Source organism: Cervus canadensis, chromosome 10, assembly GCF_019320065.1.
Source record: "Cervus canadensis isolate Bull #8, Minnesota chromosome 10, ASM1932006v1, whole genome shotgun sequence".
NCBI classification, from domain to species: domain Eukaryota; kingdom Metazoa; phylum Chordata; class Mammalia; order Artiodactyla; family Cervidae; genus Cervus; species Cervus canadensis.
The window spans coordinates 51,643,765-51,667,209 of NC_057395.1; the positions used below are offsets into that span (position 1 = coordinate 51,643,765).

Below are 23,445 nucleotides of genomic sequence, written 5' to 3' on the forward strand. Positions count from 1 at the left end.
GGATTCTGTGGGATGCAAGGAGCCCACCAGAGATGTTCCCAGCTGCCACCTTGCACAGGCCTGCCCTGCTCAGAACACTCTGTGACTTCACCCACCCGGCAGAGGAGGCCACTACTCTTTCTGCAGCCCAGAGTGCCTTGAGGGCTGCCTTCCCGAACTCCATGCCTCTGAATCTACCCACACAGACATCCTCACTTGCATAGCGTTGCCCAATGGAAATGTATTATAATTTTAAATTTTCTAGTAGCTATATTATAAAATAACATGAATATACTATTAAAATTTTAATAATACACTTCATTTAACCCAATATATTAAAATTTTATAATTTCAACATATAATCAGTGAAAAAATGATTAATAAGACAATTTACATCCTTTTTGTACTGTCTTCAAAAGCCAGTGTTCATCTTGTACTCACTGAGTGTCGATTCAGACATGAAATTTTCATTGAACATATTTAATCTGTATTCAGATTTCATAAAATTTAGTTGAAAGAGTAGAGTCACATATCTAAATTGTTTTAGACCTACTTAAAACTTTCCTTATAAATGAATCAAGTAATAGAATATTATTTTCCTTTGATGTTCACATCTGCACTGACAAAACTGTCTTTTTTTGGGGGGAAGAAATGCTTTGGTTTCAAAATTAAATCAACCTCAAAACTACATCTGTTTGTCTAGGTAAATTTACTAATTCTTTTTTTGTGTGTGGTCTAAATATTTACTTTATTTTTTTCCCAATTATTTTTATTAGTTGGAGGCTAATTACTTTAAAAAATATGGAATGCGTCACAATTTGCATGTCATCCTTGCGCAGGGGCCAAGCTAATCTTCTCTGTATCGTTCCAATTTTACTATGTGTGCTGCCGAAGCGAGCACAATTTACTAATTCTTGTTGTGTGTGTGTGTGTTCAGTGTGTCCAACTCTTTGCAACTCTTTGGACTGTAGCCCACTAGGCTCTTCTGTCCATGTGATTTTTCAGGCAAGAATACAGGAGTAGGTTGCAATTTCCTCCTCCAGGGGATCTTCCCGAGCCAGAATTGAACCTGCATCGCCTGCATCTCAGGAGGATTCTTTACCTGCTGAGCCATTCAGTTCAGTTCAGTCGCTCAGTCGTATCCGACTCCTTGCGACCTCATGAATCGCAGTATGTCAGGCCTCCCTGTCCATCACCAACTCCCGGTGTCTACCCAAACCCAAGTTCATCGAGTTGGTGATGCCATCCAGCCATCTCATCCTCTGTTGTCCCCTTCTCCTCCTGTCCCCAATCCTTCCCAGCATTAGGGTCTTTTCCAATGAGTCAACTCTTCGCATGAGGTGGCCAAAGTATTGGAGTTTCAGCTTCAACATCAGTCCTTCCAATGAACACCCAGGACTGATCTCCTTTAGGATGGACGGGTTGAATCTTTTTGCAGTCCAAGGGACTTTCAACAGTCTTCTCCAACACCACAGTTCAAAAGCATCAATTCTTCGGCACTCAGCTTTCTTCATTGGGCAAGGCTAATTCTTGTTTTAACTCAGCAGTATTAACACCAGATTAAAGTTAAATTGAATTAAAAGTTCAGTTCCTCAGTCATAGCAGCCACATTTCAAATGCCCAACATGTGGCTAGTGACAACTGTATGGGACAGCACAGCTGCAGAACCCTTCCAGGTGGAGGGTGTGATGACCTTCACCATCTCACAGACAAGACTGTGCACTCAGCTGCCACAAAATCCAAGTTCTTGTCTGTGTGGCTCACAGCCTCCTTCACTCATAAAAACAGTGACTCTCAGCTGAGTTGGCAGCAACTGACAGGGGGTAAGGGAGGGGCTGGAGAAGGGTCCTCCTGGGCAGCCTGCTTAGCAAGCTTCATAACTGGAAGTATCAGGATGTGGACTTGGGTTACCATGGGCTTTAGAGACCAGTTTGCAGCAGGCTCTGTGAGTTTAGCTTCTGATCAACTCCTGAGGAGCGAGAGGTCATAGGAATGAGGTGGAGAGGAGGGACCCTAGCTCTTGAATGCTGGGAAGCCTAGAGCACAGGGACTTTCTGCCATGCCTCACGCACATCCCAGGACATCTGCCCTTGAGTCTCTGTATAAGGTGTTCCCTCAGTTTGGGTGGTGGCGGAGATGCGACATTCAGTCACTGTTCAAATTCCACCTGGTCTTCAAAGTCTTACTGAAATGCTCACCTTCTCCGTGGAGGAACCCCAGCCTCCCAGAAGTATACCCTTCATCAAATCCTTTCTGGTATACATATTGCTTTCTGTTTTGTGCTATGATGATGGCTCAGACGGTAAAGAATCTGCCTGAAATATGCAGAAGACCCAGGTTTGAACGCTGGATCTGGAAGATCCCCTGGAGAAGGGAATGACTGCCCACTCCAGTATTCTTGCCTGGAGAAGTCCATGGACAGAGGAGCCTGGCAGGTTATAGTCCGTGGGGTCTCAAAGGGTCGGACACAAACGAGCAACTAACACTTGTGCTATGATAGCTGATGCCCCTGTCTTATTTCCCATGTCAGACTGTCAGCCTCTGGGGAAGAAGGTTGGATATTTTTCATCTCTATGCCCTGCTACGCATGAAGCTGAAAATGGCACAATTGAGTCCTTATCGCTTACTTTGCATCTGCCCTCCAGACAGGATGGGACAGCCTCCTTCTAAAGTTCAGGACACTGGGACCTGCCAATGATGTATTCAAGTTCTCTCTACGTTGCTAGGGGCACCATGCAACCTTTATCCCATTAGCTCAGGGCTAGAGACAACCAGACAGTAGACAAAAGCCCCAAGGGAGCCAGGGATGGCTGGCAGGGGTGATGGAAGAAATCAGTGGCCCCTTTTGAGGGCCTTAATTTCCCCTCTGTAAAGTTGGAGATGTACAGTGGGACACCTGAGTGAGGGTAAGGGCAAATAAGGTTTATTAGAAATGGGTGGAAGGAGTATCAACTCTTTGCCATAATCCTAGTATCTCTGTTTCCAAAGCCTCTTCACCCATTATCAATGGGGATTCTTAATCCATCCTGAGAAGTGATGCAAAGTAAAGTGAAAAGGGAGGCGAAGAGAGGGAGATGATTCATCAAAATTGGTAACAAAAAAAAGAAACTAAAACCCCATCTTGTTGATTCCATACACTGACTCTATCAACTAATTCGCCGTGTGTCAATGCTAATGGAACAAAGGAAATACAGCAAATAAACCCCCCAATCCTGGAATTTCAGAGCTAGTGGGACTCTTGAAGTTCTTCTAGATCAAAACCATATTTCACAGAAGAGGATGCAGGTCAGGTTGGGAAATGGCATGCTTAAGTCCTCTTATGACTCCTAAATTCAATTTTAATTTTTAACTTCCAGTTTTAACTAGAAATTTAGAATTTTTAATTTTTAATAATTAATTTTAAATTTCTCTCAGCTCCTCTTCATGAGCTGTAGTGAGTCACCACTAGAGCTGAAATCCAGGAGATTTGGGATCTTGTCCCACCATGCCGCCGTGTCACCTCCCCATTCACAGCCTCCGCTTGCACCTGCCCTAATGGAGGGGTTTGGGACAAAAGTGCGCAGGGCCACTCCACCTGGGATGAGTGTGATCCTCATCCCGGTTGGCCCCAGCGGCGAGCTGGGCAGGGAGGAAGGTAGAGGCAGAGGGAGGCTGGAGAGAGCAATTCGTGGGAGGGGGTAGGGAGGATGACGGCACCGACCCTTATCAAGGGAGGGAGCAGGGCTGGCAGGAGCGAGAGGGCGAATTGAAACGCGCCTGAAGTCGGGTCACAACACACCTGTGTTTCTTCGGCTGCTTCCACATCTCTTCCTTCCTCCGGGCCTCCTTTTCCTTCTTTGAAGGAGCTCTCTGCTCCCTGAGGGAAGCCCTCCCATCCTTCTTCCTCCTCCCTCCGCAGGTCTTCTCTGCGGAGCCCCGCTCGCGGTCCCCCAGCAGCTCCCGGCGTCCCCTGCGCTCTGCCGGCTTCCTCCGAGGAGACCCGGACCCCGGGCTGCCCCCGGCCCGCTCCTTCTGGCCTGGCTGGGCTCTGCGCCTGCCTGGCGCCTTCTCGGCTGGACGAGTCCGCTTCATCGAGGGGGTCCTCCTGGACCTGTCACCTGCAAGGGCAGAGAAAAAGTAGTTCTGGCCTCACGGGCCTCCTCCCCAGGAAAGTGCCCCCAGCCGTGAGAAATCAGATATTCAAGAGTCTCCCTTTGAATTTCTCTGTGGTCCAGTGGCTAAGATTCCTCGCTCCCAACCAGGGAGCCCAGTTGGATCCTTGGTCAGGGAACTAGATCTCACTTGTCACAACTAAGAGTTAGCATGGCAACTAAAAGATCTTTCATGCCCACAACTAAGAACTGGTACAGCCAAAATAAATAAATAAATATGGTGTTTTTTTTTTTTTTTTTTAAAGATGCAAAAAAGTAAAAATAAAAAAAGATGCTTCTTGGAGCTTACTGGTTCCAAAGGTCCACTCTTTCAGATAGAGTCTCTGGTCTGGAGTGAGAGCTAAGGTCTCCCCCCATGACGGGCAGGCACTCCCACACTCTTACCTAAACCTCAGCTAGAGACCCAGGCCTTCCTCTGCTTGGGGTGCAGTCCATGGGGGTCACAGCTGAGTCCTCTCCTGATGCCCAGGGCCAAGGCCAAGCGTGGGCCTCTGTTTGGTAAGGCTGGACCACTGGCCCGCTGGCTGCATTCTCCAGGGGCTGTCTCCTTATGTGTCCTGCCTGACACGAGAGGCAGGACAGGAGTCGGAGACTGTCCTGTTCCTCAGCACTGCCCCAACCTTGATGCTGTTATTTTAAACCACTACTTGATAACACTGGCAAAAGGCCTGGCTAAACAGAATCTGCTCTACAGTGTGATCTTTCTGCAACAGCTTGCCCAACCCATTGTTTAAGCACAACTATCCTATCTGGGCATTTACAACATTAAACACAGGAAAAATTGTAATGAGGTTCTAGTATTAATAAGCAGCCTCTCCATCACTTACTAGCAGGATGTCTTTGAGCCAGTCACTTAACCTCTCTGGGTCTCAGCTCATCTCTAACATGGGGATGTTACCACTCCAACAGCTTGTTAATGAACGTGACACTGGGACTGACATCTGAGAACAGACATCATTACTCTGATACTCTTATCCAGAAATAAGATCTTCTTACTTGTAAAAAGAACACAGGTTTGGAGCTAGGCCAGTCTGCATGAAAAGATCAGTTCTATCTTTTACTTATCTCTGTGACCACAGATAAACTACTTAGCTTTTCTGCACCTCAGTTTTCTCATCTGTAAAATGGCTCTAGTAGCTGCTATTTCCCTACGTGGTTGGGTTAATTTAAATAGGAATAAAGGATCTGACTCATGGGAGGTACACAACAAAGGCCTCCCCCTTACTGCCCCCTCAGCCTGCCTTGCCACTTTGGGGCTCTAGGTGGGCACCTGGAACCCGATTGGCTGCAGCGCACAGTTTCTCACTGTTCACAGTGGCTCCCCACCCAGGCTTTTCTGCCTGATTATGACCAGGCTGATTTTCCCAACAGAGCTGTGAGAGCCCCAACTTTGGGCAAAACAGAACAGAGTGGAGTTTTGTCATCCAACATCCCCAGCGGCAGTCTCATCAGTGATGGAGTCCAGGACAAGGAGTCCCAAGTTCTCAAATTCTTGCCTCTGTCCCACTTCATTTCCAGCCTCTCAAGGCTGTGCATGTAATGTAGCAGCCACAGAGAGTTTTCCTCATGGTCCCCTGATCCCTGAACTTTACATTCTGAGAAGCAAGCCACCCTGTGAAACAGCAACCAAAACTGGTCACTAGTGGATTTGGGCAGACTGAACTGGGAATTTAGAGTCTGGATATCTGAGTCTGAAGCCTTGTTCTGCTGGTTATTACCTGGGTAACTCTGGGAAGGTTGCCTATTCTGAGTTAGTTTCCTCGTGGGTATGCTGTTGGTGGTCTAACCAGATCTCCATTATCTGGCCACTGCATTGTTCCTTAGCTGCTCTGCATCTTGGCCCTGATGGTTCGTAGCTTCTACCCTCCCAAGGGAGCCTGAGGTTGATGGAAACCATCCTGCTGGGAAATGCCTGGGAGTTTACATCTGTCCCCTCTCCTCAAGTCAGCTGACAGACAATTGCTAACTGATATGGGATATAAACGTCCAGTCCTCTGGCCTCCAGGCAGAGCAAGGCTGGTGGTTCGTTCATGTTCCAGGGCTCCCCATGGGATCGGGCAGATGCTAGACTCCAGCTGAACACACATCTTTGCTCAGCTTCTTCCCTGGATCTGTCCTGCTTCCCTTACTGCTTATATCCTGAGAACTGCCCTCAATAAATCACGGGCACAAGAATCCCTATCTCTTCCAGGGGACCTGACTTATTTATAGACACCTATCTCAAAGTGTGGTAGGTAAATTCAACTGAAAAAATGTCTACAAGTGTGACATAAGCTGGAACATGCTGGATTTAGCAAGCAGAATTTATGTTGAGTTTCAAAGGTAAACTACCAAAAATTCTCTTCTTGGATCTCAAGCAAGGATATTGGTAGGACTCAAGAAGTACAGTGGTGAGTTTTACCAGACCTGAGGAAGATATTCTGGAGGAAGAAACTTCTAAACTAGGACCTGAAAACAGAGTTTGTGTGTGTTGGTGTGTGTGTGTGTGCAGTGAGTGGGTATAGGGTAGGGTTAGGTAGTGATGGGGTGGGAAAGACATAGAAATATTTTAAGCAGAGATGATATGGTCAGTTCATGCTTTTATAAAGGTCCCATTCGGTATTCAAACCCCAATGGAGGGAGTTTATTGATAAAGATATTTGAAGAAACTATAACCACAAAGGATAGTGGAAAAAGAATTGTTCTGCCTTGGCTGAGAAGATAGAGAAAATAGGTAAGAAAATTAAATGATTGGGCTTCTGGGTTTCACTCCAGTGTGTAAAGAGCTCCATCCTAACAATATGAAAAAAAAAAAAAACTGAATGAACTGGAAAAGAATTCTAAGTAGATCCATCAGAGAACTGGGTTTGTAGGGCAAGCTACTGTCCAGAAACTGGAGAGAGAGGCAGAGAATCATAGCTTATCTTGAGCAGAAGCCCTTCACGGGAGCCAGTACTTGTAGTGCTTAAAGGAAGAGTTGTTGTTGTCCCATTGCTAAGTCACATTCGACTCTTTTGTGACCCCATGGACTGTAGCCTGCTAGGCTCCTCTGTCCATGTGATTTCTCAGGCAAGAATACTGGAGTGGGTTGCCATTTCCTTTACCAGGAAATCTTTCCAACCCAGGGACCGAAACCTTGTCTCCTGCATTGCAGGTGGATTCTTTACCACTGAGCCACCATGGAAGACCAAAGGAAGAGCATTCAGGGCTTATTTTAATTAGATATGGTAAGATACTCAGACATGGAAGTGATCATCATGTACTTACAGATCCCAAGAGACGCCATGCCACACAGGGCTACATGAGGCAGCACCAGGTTCAGTCAATGGCAAGGCAGAGAGGAAGATGTAGGGAAGAAATGTTATTATGGTTTCTAGGGAAAGGAAGGGGTGAGCCAGCATATGAAGAGCTGGGATTGGCTAGTTTGAATAATTTCAGTGGGCCCTGAAACATAGGGACTTTCCCTGGTTTTCTGGTACCAGATTCTAGGTTGAATAAGGTAGGTGGCTAGAAGTCCAGAGTATGAACTTGATAAGGAGGTGATTGAGCTTATAAGCTCTGGGTTGGTGGGTTTGCATATGAAAGGAAAGCTTGCAGATGACTTGTCTGCTGTCTTTAAGAATCAGCTAAAACTGGGAAGGAGATCAGTCCTGGGTGTTCATTGGAAGGACTGATGCTGGAGCTGAAACTCCAATACTTTGGCCACCTCATGCTAAGAGTTGACTCATTGGAAAAGACCCTGATGCTGGGAGGCATTGGGGGCAGGAGGAGAAGGGGACAACAGAGGAGGAGATGGCTGGATGGCATGACCGACTCGATGGACATGAGTTTGGGTAAACTCTGGGAGTTGGTGATGGACAGGGAGGCCTGGAGTGCTGGGATTCATGGGGTCGCAAAGAGTTGGATATGACTGAGAGACTGAACTGAACTGAACTGAACTGGGAGGGCTGTCTCTCCAGGGCCAGCAAAGCCTCAAGGTGCTACAGGATCAGACTTTAGAAGATAAAAAGCATGACTATTGCTGGTAGGAATACAAACTGTAATTGATGAAATGATGGAGGTTCAATGTGGACTAATTTGAGAGTTAAAAACTGCAGGGTCCAGTCTTTGGAGGAGGTTCAGTTCAATTCAGTTCAGTTCAGTCGCTCAGTTGTGTCTGACTCTTTGTGAACCCATGGACTGCAGCACACTAGGCTTTCCCGTCCATCACCAACTCCTGGAGCTTTCTCAAATTCACGACCATTGAGCTGGTGATGACATCCAACCACCTCATCCGGGGTCATCCCCTTCTCCTCCTGTCGTCAATCTTTCCCAGCATCAAGGTCTTTTCAAATAGGTTAGTTCTTTGCATCAGGTGGCTAAAGTATTGGAATTTCAGCTTCAGCATCAGTCCTTCCAATGAATATTCAGGACTGATTTTGTTTGGGATTGACTGGTAGGATCTCCTTGCTGTCCAAGGGACTCTCAAGAATCTTCTCCAACACCATAGTTCAAAAGCATAAATTCTTCGGCGCTCAGCTTTCTTTATAGTCCAACTCTTACATCCATACATGACTACTGGAAAAACCATAGCTTTGACTAGATGGACCTTTGTTGGAAAAGTAATGTCTCTGCTTTTTAATATTAAATATTAATATTCTTTTTAATATGCTTTAAAATATTTTTTAGGTATGCTATCTAGGTTGGTCATAACTTTTCTTCCAAGGAGCAAGCATCTTTTAATTTCATGGCTGCAGTCACCATCTGCAGTGATTTTGGAGCCCAAAAAATAAAGTCTGTCACTGTTTCCACTGTTTCACCATCTATTTGCCATGAAGTGATGCAGCCAGATGCCAAGATCTTAGTTTTCTGAACTTTGAGTTTTAAGCCAACTTTTTCATTTTCCTCTTTCACTTTCATCAAGAGGCTCTTTAGCTCTTCACTTTCTGCTATAAGGGTGGTGTCATCTGCATATCTGAGGTTATTGATATTTCTCCTGGCAATCTTGATTCCAGCTTGTGCTTCATCCAGCCCAGCGTTTCTCATGATGTACTCTGCATATAAGCTAAATAAGCAGGGTGACAACATACAGTCTTGATGTACTCCTTTCCCAATGTGGAACCAGTCTGTTGTTCCATGTTCAGTTCTAACTATTGCTTCTTGACTTGCATACAGATTTCTCAGGAGGCAGGTCAGGTGGTCTGGTATTCCCATCTCTTTCAGAATTTTCCACAGTTTGTTTTGATCCACACAGTGAAAGGCTTTGGCATAGTTAATAAACAGAAGTAGATGTTTTTCTGGAATCCTATCGCTTTTTCTGTGATCCAGAGGATGATGGTAATTTGATCTCTGGTTCCTCTGCCTTTTCTAAAGCCAGCTTGAACATCTGGAAGTTCATGGTTCATGTACTGTTGAAGCCTGGCTTGGAGAATTTTGAGCATTTACTTTGTTAGTGTGTGAGATGAGTGCAATTGTGTGGTAGTTTGAGCATTCTTTGGCATTGCCTTTCTTAGGGATTGGAATGAAAACTGACCTATTCCAGTCCTGTGGCCACTGCTGAGTTTTCCAAATTTGCTGGCATATTGAGTGCAGCACTTTCACAGCATCATCTTTTAGGATTTGAAATAGGTCAACTGGAATTCCATTACCTCCACTAGCTTTGTTTATAGTGATGCTTCCTAAGGCCCACTTGACTTCACATTCCAGGATGTCTGGCTCTAGGTGAGTGATCACACCATCATGGTTATCTGGGTCATGAAGATCTTTTTTGTATACTTCTGTGTATTCTTGCCACCTCTTCTTAATATCTTCTGCTTCTGTTAGATCCATACCATTTCTGTCCTTTATTGAGCTCATCTTGGCATGAAATGTTCCCTTGGTATCCCTAATTTTCTTGAAGAGATCTCTATTCTTTCCCATTCTATTGTTTTCCTCTATTTCTTTGCATTGATCACTGAGGAAGGCTTTCTTATCTCTCCTTGCTATTCTTTGGAACTCTGCATTCAAATGGGTGTATCTTTCTTTTTCTCCTTTGCCTAGGGGGGCACACTTAAATGAGTTTTACTTCCTGGAAGCCCTAACAGGTTCTCACTGTGGAGACTGGAGAAAAATCCCTGGTGCTTCCAGCAGGGGGAGGAGAAAGTTATCACTTTAAAATATGAAAAGTAACTCAGAGTGTCCTGTTCTCTTTAACAAAGGCCTATTGTGAGATAGTGGAAAATGTGTATTGGTCTCTGTCCCCACTTTATGGCACAGAGGTCCTAAAATCTCTGTAAAACCCTAAAAGCACGAGGATCATCTATTATTCTAAAGAGGTGACTCTGGTGGGCTCCCGAATGGCTGGATGGGGGCTGGTCACCAGAAAAACCACTCCTTGATTAGAAGCTTGGAATTGTCAGCCCCACCCCACTCCCATCCTCAAGAGCTAGGAGAGGGGCTAGAAAGGAAGGTAAAAATTGCTAATGTCTATGTGAGGAAGTCTCCATAAAATTCCAGTAACAGTGGATTTGGAGGGCTTCCAGATGGGTAAACACATCCACAGACGAGGAGGGTGACACACCCCAACTCCCAGACTTGCTGTCTGTTTCTCTTCATCTGTATTCTTCATCATGTGCATGCATGCTAAGTCGCTTCAGCTGCGTCCAATTCTTTATGACCCTATAGACTGTAGCCTGCCAGGCTCCTCTGTCCATGGGATTCTCCAGGCAAGAATACTGGAGTGGGTGCCATGCCCTCCTCCAGGGGATCTTCTTGACATAGGGATCGAAACTGCGTCTCTTGTGTCTCCTGAATTAGCAGGCAGATTCTTTAGCAGGCTTTCCTGGTGGCTCAGATGGCAAAAAATCTGCCTGTAGTGTTGAAGAAGGAAATGGCAACCCACTCCAGTACTCTTGCCTGGAAAATCCCATGGATGGAGGATCCTGCTAGGCTACAGTCCATTGGGTCACAAAGAGTCAGACATGACAGAGCGACTTCACTTTCACTTTCAGTGTGGGAGACCTGGGTTCAGTCACAGGCTTGGGAAGATCTCTGGAGAAGGGAATGGCAACCCATTCCAGTATTCTTGCCTGGAGAATTCCATGGGTAGAGGAGACTGGCGGGCTACAGTCCATGGGGTCACAAAGAGTTGGACATGACTGAGCGACTGACTTTTTCTTTACCACTAGTGAAGAAGGAATTCATAGGGCCTGGACTCCATCTCAGGCCTGTCCGTGCTGGTCGTGCGCGGCCACTTCTCCAGTGGACTCTGAACTATGTGCTTAGCGCCTGTGGGAATGACAATGGAAGGATAAGACCCCCTCTGGGCAGGGGAATCTTGAAGATTACATCCAGGTTACTCATTGCCTAAGAGGAAACATACCGTAATCACCCCTGCCTCCAGACAGGTCATAAATTTTTTCCGTATCTATCGGGATGTAATCACAGGCTTATCGATTATTAACTGGTTGGAATGTAACTGCGGGCTTATTGATTATTAACTGTTTAAACACATAACACGTGAATGATGGGGTTATTGTAGTTGTATTTACCCTTCCTTTGTTTATGTAAGTTTCAAGGTATTTGGGCTGGTGGGTTTGGACACTTACACATGGGGTATAAAAGATTTTCACAAATGCTGGTCGAGGTCCTTGGCTAAGAGGAGACTCTGCCTTGGGCCCGCCGGTGTAATAAACTGCACTCCAGTATCTGCATTGTCCTTCTGAGTGAGTTTGTTTCCCGGAGAGCATGGCTATAACACTAGTACCCTGGAAAGCCCATTCTTTGTTATGTTGTTGTTGTGTTAATCGCTCAGTCATGTCTGATTCTTTGCAACCTCATAGACTGTAGCTCGCTAGGCTCTTCTGTCCATGGAATTCTCCAGGCAAGAATACTGGAATGGGTTGCCATTCCCTTCTCCAGGGGATCTTCCCGACTCAGGGATCAAACCCACATCTCCTGCATTGTCAGTCAGATTTACCAACTGAGCCACCAGGGAAGCCCATTCTTTATCATGTCCCTTAGTAAATTAGTAAATGTAAATAAATATTTCTCTGAGTTCTGTGAGTTATACTAGCAAATTAACTGAACACGGTGGGGGGTGGTTCATCTTTGGAACCTTTGATCTATAGCTGGTTGGTCAGAAGCACCTGGGCTTGTGATTGGTGTCTGAAGTGGGTTGTAGTCTTGAGGAAATGAGTCTGTGGGGTCTGATGCTATCTTTGGGTAGGTAGTGTCAGAATTGACTTATATTGTGGGACACCCAGCTAATGTCATAGAGAATTGTTTGTTATAAGGAAAAACATCCACACATCTGGTGAAATGTCAGAAGTGAAGTATTCTGTGTAAGTGATAAAGGAGACATACAGGGAAGAAACTCACATTAGGGAAGAATTGGGTATTTTCCTATGTGGGAAAGAAAAAACAGAGTTTTTCCTTTACACGTAGGCTCCAGGGAAACTATTTTCCCAGAGTGAGCCTAACTGACCAGAGTTTACCAGTTTAACTGACCTGGAGGAAGGGAAATACCCCACTCCAGACCTCTAGATATCTTGTCTCACTGAAGGCTAGGGGGAGAAGGCTGAGAAACATTTGTGAAGGTCACAGCCTAGAGCCACAGGCTCACGAAAGACTGAAATCTAGTCACAAGATTATAGAACTTTCCCTGCCCTGTACCTCACCACCACATCAACAGGACTCTGGTATAATGACAGGAGATGACAATGGAAAGAACAGCAAGGCTCAGACCAAAAAAAAAAGTAGTTCCCAAGTAAACTCAAAACAACTGGAGAGACAAGAACAAGAACACGAAAGGAACTTGAGTCCTCTTACACCTACAACTACAATGAATAGTGAACACGGTCTAACATCTAGCCAGACAAAAATAAAACCTCATGCTAAAGGTCTGTTTACCTCAATTCCTTTTACCCAGTACATCATGTTGAATTTCAACAAACATTACAAGGCACACTAACAGGCAAAAAAAAAAAAATTTTTTTTTTGTAGAGACAGAGAAAACATCAGAACCAGACTCAGATATGGCAGAGGTTTTAGAACTATCAGACCAAGATTTTAAAAATAACTATGATTAATATGCTAAAAAATCTAATGGAAAATGTGGACAGCATACAAAAACATATGGGTAATGTAAGCAGAGAGATTCAAACTTTTGAAAAGAATCAAAAGGAAACGATAGGAACAAAAAACACCGTACCAGAGATGAAGGATATGTTTTATGGGTTCAGTAGTAGACTGATCATAGTCAAGGGAAAAAATCAGTTGAGTGAAAGATATGTTGATAGAAACTTGCCAAACTGAAAAGCAAAGAGAAAAAAGGATAAAAAACATAGAACAGCATATCACAAGAACTATGAGACAATTACAAAATGTGTAACATAGAGTAATGGGGATTCCAGAAGGAGAAGAAAGAGAGAAAAAATAGAAATATTTGAAGCAATAATGGCTGAAAAATGTCCAAAATCAATGACAACCAACAAACCACATATGCAGGAAGCTCAGAGAATAACAGGAAGCACAAATGCCAACAAGTGCAAATATGCTTTAATATAAAAACATATTGTATTAAAACTACAGAGAATCAAAGACAAAGAGAAAATCTTGAAAGAAGCCAGAGGGGGGAAGAAAAAAACTCATTTTACCTATAGAGGAAGAAAGATAAGAATTACATTAGATTTCTCTTCAGAAACCACACAAGCAAGAAGAAAGTGAGGTGAAATATTGTAAAGCAATAAAAGGAAAAAAAGTCCCACAGCCTAATCTTGTATTAAACAAAATTATTCTTCAAACATAAAGGAGAAATAGACTTTCTCAGACAAACAAAAGTTGAGTCAACTTACCTTGCAAAAAATGTTAAGTTTTTCAGAGAGAAAGAAAATGACATAGGTCATAAAGAAAGAGCATTCAACAAGGAACCAAGGACATGTAAAATGTTTTATTTTTCTTATTCTTAATCTAACAGATGAGTTTGTTTAAAATAATAATAGCACAATCTATTAGATGATTATAGCTAATAGGTAAGCAAAACGAGTGACAACAATGTTAGAGAGATGAGAAGGAGGAATTGGGAACACTGTCATAAAGTACCTGTACTACCTATGAAGAGGTATAGTTTTGTTTGAAAGTGGGCTTGACCTTGTTCTAACTGTATATTGCAAACTCTACTGTAATCACTAAAAAAAAGTGAAAAGGAGTATGATTGATATGCTACAAAGGAAAGAAACTGGAGTAATATAAAATGCTCAGACAAAACCACAAAGTGCAGGAAAAAGAGTGGAAGACAAGAATAGGAACAAAAAACAAGGGCAATGAATAGAAAAAAGCAACAAATATGGTCAATGCTAATAATTTCAAATGTCACTGGTCTAAATATAGCAATTAAAGACACAGATTGTCAGAGTGAACTTTTTTTTTTGGATTGTCAGAGTGAATTAAAAAAGACAAATGTATGTTGTCTATAAGAAATTCACTTAATATAAAGACACATATAGACTAAAAGTAAAGGAATGGAGAAAAAATATCATGCTAACAGTAACCAAAATAAAGCTAGAATAACTGTACTAATTTCAGACAAAACAGATTCCAGAGCAGGGAAAGTTACTAGGGATAAAGTTGGGCATTAGGGGGGCTTGGGGGAGAATGGATATATGTATATGTATGGCTGAGTCCCTTTGCTGTTCATCTGAAACTGTGACAACACTGCTTATAGTTAATTGACTATACCCCAAACAAACAGGTAGGTTCTCCAAGACGACATAACAATCTTTCATATCTATGCACTTAACAACAGAGCACCCAAATATGTGAGGCAAAATCTGATGAAACTGCAAAGAGAAATGGACAAATCCACTACTACAGCTGGAGACTTCAACACACATCTATCAGTAACTGAAAGATATAGCAGCAGAAAATCAGTAAGGGCATAATTGAACTGAACAGCACCACCAGTCAAGTGGATCTAATTGACTTTTATAAAACATTTCATCCAACAACAGCAGAACACACACTCGTCTTGAAGAATTTACAAAGAAAGACAACATTCTGGCCCATAAAACATAAGTTAACAAATTTAGAAGGATAGAAATTATTCAAAATATGCTGTCAGATCACAATGGAATTAAATTAGAAATCTCTAAGAGAAAGATAACTTAAAAAACACCAAAATGATTGAAGATAGAACAACACACTTTTAAATAACACATGGGATAAAGAAGTCCCAAGAGAAATTTTAAAATACTTTGAACTAAATTTAAATGAAAATAAAACTTATCAAAATTTGTAGGAGGGACTTTCCTGGTGGTCCAGTGGTTAAGAATCCACCTGCCAATGCAAATGAGATGAGTTTGATCCCTGGTCTGGGAAGATTCCACTTGCCACCGGGCAACTAAGCCTGTGCATCACTACTCAGCCTGCTCTCTAGAGCCTGTAAGCCCCAACTACTGAAGCCTGCAAGCCTTAGAGTTCAGGCACCACAACTAGAGAAAGTACAAGCAGCATCGAAGATGCAGCGCAGTCATAAATAAATAACTGAATAATAATAAAATAAAGGAGCTCATTTGATTGGTTCATAAGATATAAATGTGTTTCTATAAATTAAATATTCCAAAAAATCCTAGGAATTTGATAAGCATTTGGCAAATGCTTTTACTGCATGTGTGTGTGCGTTCTCAGCCGCTGAGTTGTGTCCAACTTGTTGCAATTCCATGGACTGTGGCCTGCCAGATTCTTCTGTCCATAGAATTTTCTAGGCAAGAATACTGGAGTGGGTTGCCATTTCCTACTCCAGAGGAATTAGTTTAATACTTCTTGTTTAATAAGAACAAGCATGTCTTCTTTGATTTTTCAGCATTAAATATAATACAATATTGTAGTTTTATTCTACTTAGTTTATTCCTAAATTTACATTGGTTCATTGATTAAATATGCTAGCATTATTTCTGTTGTTGTTCAAGTACTAAGTTGTGTCCAACTCTTTGCGACCCCATGGACTGCTGCACGCTAGGCTTCCCTGTCCCTCACTATCTCCTGGAGTTTGCCCAAGTTCATGCCATTGAGTTGGTAATGCTATCCAACCATCTCATCCTTGCTGCCTTCTCCTTTTGCCTTCAATCTTTCCCAGCATCAGGGTCTTTTCCAGTGAGTCAGCTCTTCACATCAGGTGACCGAAGTACTGGAGCTTCAGCTTCAGCATCAGTCCTTCCAATGAGTATTCAGGGTTGATTTCCTCTAAGATTGACTAGTTTGATCTCCTTGATATCCATGGGACTCTAAAAAGTCTTCTCCAGCACCACAATTTGAAAGCATCAATTCTTTGGCACTCAGCCTTCTTTATGGTCCTACTCTCACTCATACATGACTACTGGAAAAAAATGTAGCTTTTTGTTGGCAAAGTGCTATCTTTGCTTTTTAATACACTGTCCAGGTTTGTCATAGCTTTCCTTCTAAGAAGCAAGCATCTTTTAATTTCATAGCTGCATTTACCATCTGCAGTGATTTTGGAGCCCAAGAAGAGAAAATATGTCACAGCTTCTACTTTTTCCCCTTCTATTTGCCATGAAGTCATGGGACTGGATGCCATGATCTTTGTTTTTTGAATGGTGAATTTCAAGCCAGCTCTTTCACTCTCCTCTTTCACCCTCATCAAGAGGCACTTTAGTGCCTCTTCACTTTTTGCCATTAGAGTGGTATCATCTGCATATCTGAGGTTGTTCATATTTCTTCCAGCAGTCCTGATTCCAGCTTGTGATTCATCCAGCCCAGCATTTCATATGATATACTCTGTATACAAGTTAAACAGAGTGACAATATACAGACTTATTGTACTCTTTTCCTGATTTTGAACCAGTCCATCCCATGTAAGTTTCTTACTGTTGCTTCTTGATCCTCATACAGGTTTCTTAGGAGATAGGTAAGATGGTCTGGTATTCCCATCTCTTAAGAATTTTCCACAGTTTGTTGTGATCCACACAGTCAAAGGCATAATCAATGACACAGAAGTAGCTGTTTCTCTGGAATTCCCTTGCTTTCTTTATGATCCAACAAATCTTGGCAATTTGATCTCTTATTCCTCTGCCCTTTCTAAACTCAGCTGTACATCTGGAAGTTCTTGATTCAAGTACTGCTGAAGCCTAGCTTGAAGGATTTTGAGCATAACCTTACTAGCACGGGAAATGAGCAAAATTGTCTGGTAGTTAGAACATTCTTTAGCACTGCCTTTATTTGGGATTGGGATGAAAACTAACTTTTTCCATTTCAGTGGCCATTGCTGGGTTTTCTGAATTTGCTGACATATTGAGTGCAACACTTTAACAGCATCATCTTTTAGGATTTGAAACAGCTCAACTGGAATTCCATCACTTCCACTAGCTTTGTTCACAGCAATGCTTCCTAAGGCCCACTTGACTTCACATTCCAGGATGTCTGACTCTAGGTGAATAACCACACCATCATGGTTATTCAGGTCATTAAGACCTTTTTGTATAATTCTTCTGTGTATTCTTGCCATCTCTTCTTAACCTCTTCTACTTCTGTTAGATCCTTACCGTTTCTGTCCTTTATCATGCCCATCCTTGCATGAAATGTTTGTTTGATATCTCCAGTTTTCTTGAAGAGATCTCTAGTCTTCTCCATCCTATTGTTTTCCTCTATTTCTTTGCATTGTTCATTGAAGAAGGCCTTCTTATCTATTCTTGCTTTTATCTTAAACTGTGCATTCAGTTGGGTATATACTTCCCTTTCTCCCTTGCTTTTCACTTCTCTTCTTTCCTCGGCTACTTGTAAAGCCTCCTCAGACCACCACTTTGCCTTCTTGCATTTCTTTTTCTTTGGGATGGTTTTGGTCACTGCCTCCTGTATAACATTACAAACCTCCATCCACAGTTCTTCAGGCACTCTGTCTATCAGATCTAATCCCTTAAATCTATCTGTCACCTTCACTGAATCATATGAGATTTGATTTGGGTCATACGTAAATGAGCTAGTGGTTTTCCCTAACTTTCTTCAATTTAAGGTGGAATTTTGCTATATGGAGTTGATGGTCTGAACCATAGTCAGCTCCAAGTCTTGTTTTTGATGACTGTTTAGAACTTCTCTATCTTCAGCTGCAAAGAATATAATCAAACTGATTTTGGTACTGACCATCTGGTGATGTCCACATGTAGAGTCATCTCTTGTGTTGTTGGAAAAGGGTGTTGGCTATAACCAGCATGCTCTCTCTTTTTTTTTTTTTTCAGCATGCTCTCTTGATAAAACTCTGTTAGCCTTTGTCCTGCTTCATTTTGTAATCCAAGGCCTAAGTTGCCTGTTACTCTAGGTATCTCTTGACTTCCTACTTTTGCATTCTAATTCCCTATGATGAAAAGGACATCTTTTTTGGCATTAGTTCTAGAAGGTCTTGATAGGTCTTCATAGAATCAGTCAACTTCAGCTTCTTAGGTATTAGAGTAGTTGGAGCATAGACTTGGATTACCATGATGTTGAATGGTTTGCCTTGGAAAAACTGAGATCATTCTGTCATTGTTGAGATTGCACCCAAGTACTGTATTTTGGACTCTCTTGTTGACTGTAAGGGTTACTTCACTTCCTCTATGGAATTCTTGCCCAGAGTAGTAGACATAATGATCATCTGAATTAAATTTGTCCATTCCTGTCCATTTTAGTTCACTGATTTGTGCTCCACTCTTCCTCAGTAGCATATTGAACACCTTCCAACCTGGGAAGTTCATCTTTTGGTGTCATATCTTTTTGCCTTTTTATACTGTTTGTGGGGTTCTTGAGACAACCACTGGAGTGGTTTGTCATTCACTCCTCCAATGGACCTCGTTTTTTCGGCATTATTTTTGCATCATGTTTAAAATTATAAAGTACCTAAATTTGTGCTTAATTAAATTGATTCATTATTATGAACATTTGATTTCAATAGTATTTATATTTTATAGTATCCCAGTTGCAAGATTAATTTCCAAGATCTAGGACTTACCTGGTGGTTCAGGGGTTGAGAATCTGTCTGACAATGCAGGGGTCTGGAAAGATTCCCCATACTGCAGGGCAACTAAGCCCATGATTCATAACTCCTGAAGCCTGTGTGTTGTACAGTCAGTGCTCCACAACAAGAAGAAGCCACCACAATGAGAAGTCTGTGCACTGCAAGTAGAGAGTAGCCCCTGCTCCCTGCAACTAGAGAGAGCTTGAAGGCAGCAACAAAGACCCAGCACCAAAAATAAAATTAATTAATTAATTAATTAAAAAAATTCCAAGATCTATAGGTATCTTGAAACTTTGGACTGATATTAAAGTGAATTAATGAATATTCATTGGATGCTTAGCTCATTCTAAATAAGATGGAATTCCAAAATACTGATTGTGCTACATGCTAAATCGCTTCAGTTGTGTTCAACTCTTTGCAACCCTATCGACCATAGCCCGCCAGTCTCCTCTGTCCATGATTGCGAAGCATTATTTTAAGTATGGGCTTCCTTCATAGCTTAGTCAGTAAAGAATCTGCCTGCAGTGCAGAAGACCCAGGTTCAATCCCTGGAGAAGGAAATGGCAACCCACTACAGTATTCTTGCCTGGAGAATCCCATGGACAGAGGAGCCTGGCAGGCTACAGTCCATGGGGGTGCAAGAGTTGGACACAACTTAGTGACTAAACATTACCATCATTTTAAGTATATATACTTCTGTTTCTTTCTTAAAAAATGCTACATAAAAGTAATAGCTTCGTGTCTATAAGTGAACATGTACATTCCTTTCCCTTTGAAAAAATTATGTGTGGGTTGTTTGCAGAAAGTTGTGTTATGTGTACTCATGAGTTCTGCTAGTCTGAAGTGCGGATGTGTGACACCTGACAAGTATCCATCTTCCCAGCTTGTTTTGTGAAACAAAAGCTTCTTCAGTTAAGAGTTATAACTCAGTGAGACTCTCCTATGATTAGTTCTGCCAGAAAGGTACAACTTTGCATGCAAAGTAAAGAAATGTGCTTTTGTTAAGGGAAAAGGAATAGGTTTGTCCTAAAATGAAATGACAGGTTGTTGCAGAGCAAAAAGAGCATGGTGAAGGGCAAAACCTGAATGGGTACAGAAAATAACAGAAGGTTCATGGAAAGTGAATTCTATTGGCCTCAGATTATAGATGAGTAAATAATGAGTCTGAGAAGCTATTAAGTGTGTTAAAATTCTAACAAAATCTGCTCAATTTTGATGGGCTTGTTTCTATTTATTTTTATTGTTTCTGTTTGTTGCCTTCATCTACAATATAAAGGATCCTCCCATCATTTATCTGCCTATATAGCAAAGATTCTGAGTCTTCCTACAATAATTTTCTGTGTTTTGTCTTGATTTCATTATGGCTTTGGTTATTTATGGGAAAAAAAGCTTCCTTATTTTTGAAAGTGCTAAGGTTCTCAGTAGGTGATCATGTTACCTTCTAAGTATATATATATTTTTAAAGTCTTTTTGTCACTTTCAACTAAATAGCCAAATACTGTTTCCAAGGCACCCGTGATCCTATCTTGCGTTCAAATCTTATTTGTGTGTGTGTGTGTGTGTGTGTGTGTGTGTGTGTGTGTGGCTGCACTCAGCGGCTTGCTGGATCTCAGTTCCCTGACCAAGGATTGAACCTGGGCCCACAGCAGTGAAAGTGCTGACTCGTAACCACTGGATCACCAGGGAATTCCCATGAAATCTGAAAACTTTCGACTTCATTTTTCTTCCTAAGACTGATTTGGAAGTGTAAAATGAAGTAAAATTACTTTCAGAATATCTTTTATATCTGTAACTATTTTTGTGACTTCCCAGATGGCCCTGGGAAGTCACAAAGATTTGCTCTTCCATTTCCTAAAAAAGAGACGTGCCAGAAACTATTAGGGTTATTTGATATGTTATTACTGTTGGAGTTTCATGGGAAGAGGTGTCAATCGGAACAGATGCTGAGAGTTTTCTAGGTTAAACTGGTAAAGGTCAAATGTTAATAAATATTTCAGCAATTGTATGCTCTATGGGCTGCTCCTAGAGATTTGTCAGTGACTTTTCTGCCATGATTTGTTTCTACTTATCAGAGTCCTGATGATGATTTTCTCCGGTTAGGCAGTACTGTAATTATCAGTCATAATTCAGTTATCATTTAAGATGTTTATTTGATAACAATTTAAAATTTTGAATCTAACTTTTTAAGGTCAGTGCTTCATCTGACCTCCAGTGTTCAACTGGAGATGAACATCAGCCTTACCTATGGAGTTTTATTAAAATACAGATGCTTAGGACCTACTCCAAATTTACAAAATCTCTTTACTTGATATAGTCTTGAAATATTTTTCTTATATGCTTGGTATGTCTTGGTATGTGTATATGTTTTAAATTGTGTGTTATACTTCAAGATATTTTTATCTTTAAAGACATATCTTTATCTGTTCAACCATCTATAAATCTGACATAATGTTCAATGCCTATAAAAATGTACTTAATCATTATAGATATTTTGTTCAAAGATTGCCTTAATTGTGTTTGTTTTGTGTGTTATGGAAGCAACCAAACCCAAATGTCAATTTCATTAGTGCTATGAAATATTTCACTTTTGATGGTTATAAGTTAACCTAGCCATTTTAAGTCTCTGTTACCTCCAGGTACTATTTGTATCCCCAAAGCTTCCTTGAAACCTCAGCTGTGGGCCAGAATTTCTATTTTCTACAAAGAAAACTTTGTAGAGGTTTCTACTTTCTCAGACCCCTGTCTGGAAGGACTCTGTCAGGTACTGTTAACAACTAGCACAGTAATGAAATGCTTAAGCAGTTTGATTCTTAGATTCATGTACTTCAACTAAAGAGACATAAACCATCCTCAAATTATTGGAAGACTGTCCTTACTGGTGACCTCAGACTGAGGGTTCTCAGGAACCATCCTGAAAGCAGACAGCCTTTGGACGTAGAGAGCTGTGCCCAACATCCATGGCACAAGACCACAGATTGTCACTTTATAATCTGTACTCCTTGATTTTCTGTTCTTTTACCTATATTCTATCCTCTTATTCACTTAAGTCTATATTTCACTGTGTTATTTATAATCCCTATTTCTAATATTGCTGTTTGCATCCTTATCCTTCCTTGGTATGACTCTCATGTTGTTGCTATTGTTTAGTCGCTTGGTCATGTCCAACTCTTTTGTGACCCCATGAACTGTAGCCCTCCAGGCTCCTCTGTCCCCATGAGATTTCCCAGGCAAGAACACTGGAGTGGGTTGCCGTTTCCTCCTCCAGGGGATATTCCCAACCCAGGGATCAAACCTGCATCTCCTGCATTTTTCAGGCGGCTTCTTTACCACTGAGCCACCTGGGAAGCCCATGACTCTCGTATCAGCTACAATTTACCCATGAACTAGTGAAAATGCCAGCTTCTCTTGGGAACAAACCAGCTTTGCTTGGTCCCAGTTCCTTGTAAGAAATCAGTTGTTTCCCAGGTAGCTGGACTCACTTTTTAGTTGGCAAACTCCACAGCAGGAAAAGTGGCCAGAAATCCTGCCTCTACTGAAACAATACTTGGGGTCCTTTTGTGATAACTAGTCTTTGCAACTGAACTTTCACTGAAATAGAACTTGGAAGGGGATTTACGGAACAGGTAGTGGCAGGAGAGTATCTCACATTCATAGATGTCACAAGTTAAGATATATCATTTTTCTTTTGACCACCCCCGCCCAATGATCTTTGATATTACAAAATTCACTGCCTGACACCAGACTATTCTTCATGAATGGTGTCAAAAGTTGACAGCATTATTTGATAATCCCTTAGGAGTATTTGGCCAAAACCAGATTACTGGGCGACTCCCAATGACTGGTATTGAATCTGGCACAGAAGTCTACTAGCTGCTATCCACAAATTGGACAGGAACTTGTTACATTGGTACACTAATCCCTACTCTCAAGACCACCTCTGACATTACCCAAGGTCCATTTTGGCCCATTGATTTCTCTGGGAAAAACCAGAGATTTCCAGAAAAACCAGGAAAAAGAGATCAGTTGGTAGTTTCACTGAAAAAGGAGAAACAGTGGCCCTGATTCCAGAACTGAAACTCTAACTACTCTACAGGAATTCTGGATTCCTCTCTTCTATCTTCAGGACTCTTCATTTCATACTTTACAAGAGGCCCAGATAGTACAATGAACGTTACATGCTAACACAGACAGGAAAAGCTACAGGACTCAGACAGTGCCACTAAGGCTGGAACCTCCGGGGAGGTCAGAATGAGAGGTTATATGAGAGAATGTTGTACTCACATTCCTACAGACCACTCAGAGATCTTCTACACTACTAAAACGATCCAGGAAGTAAATGAAAATATCATAAAGCTGGGTAACATGCCTAATGGCCCATGT

The 23,445-nt window shown here is 41.9% G+C and overlaps 1 protein-coding gene and 1 non-coding gene across 2 annotated transcripts in view; both read right to left on the reverse strand.

The window, feature by feature from the left end:
- TMC2 (transmembrane channel like 2) overlaps window positions 1-23,445 on the reverse strand; it is a 94,613-nt gene that overhangs the window by 66,477 nt on the left and 4,691 nt on the right. Inside the window, exon 3 of the mRNA XM_043479128.1 lies at window positions 3,758-4,076. Coding sequence (XP_043335063.1) covers window positions 3,758-4,076 — 319 coding nt within the window. The remainder of the gene's footprint in view (window positions 1-3,757; window positions 4,077-23,445) is intronic.
- On the reverse strand, window positions 775-880 carry LOC122449007. Its single transcript, XR_006271828.1, has one exon. It is a non-coding gene; the product is annotated as a U6 spliceosomal RNA (small nuclear RNA).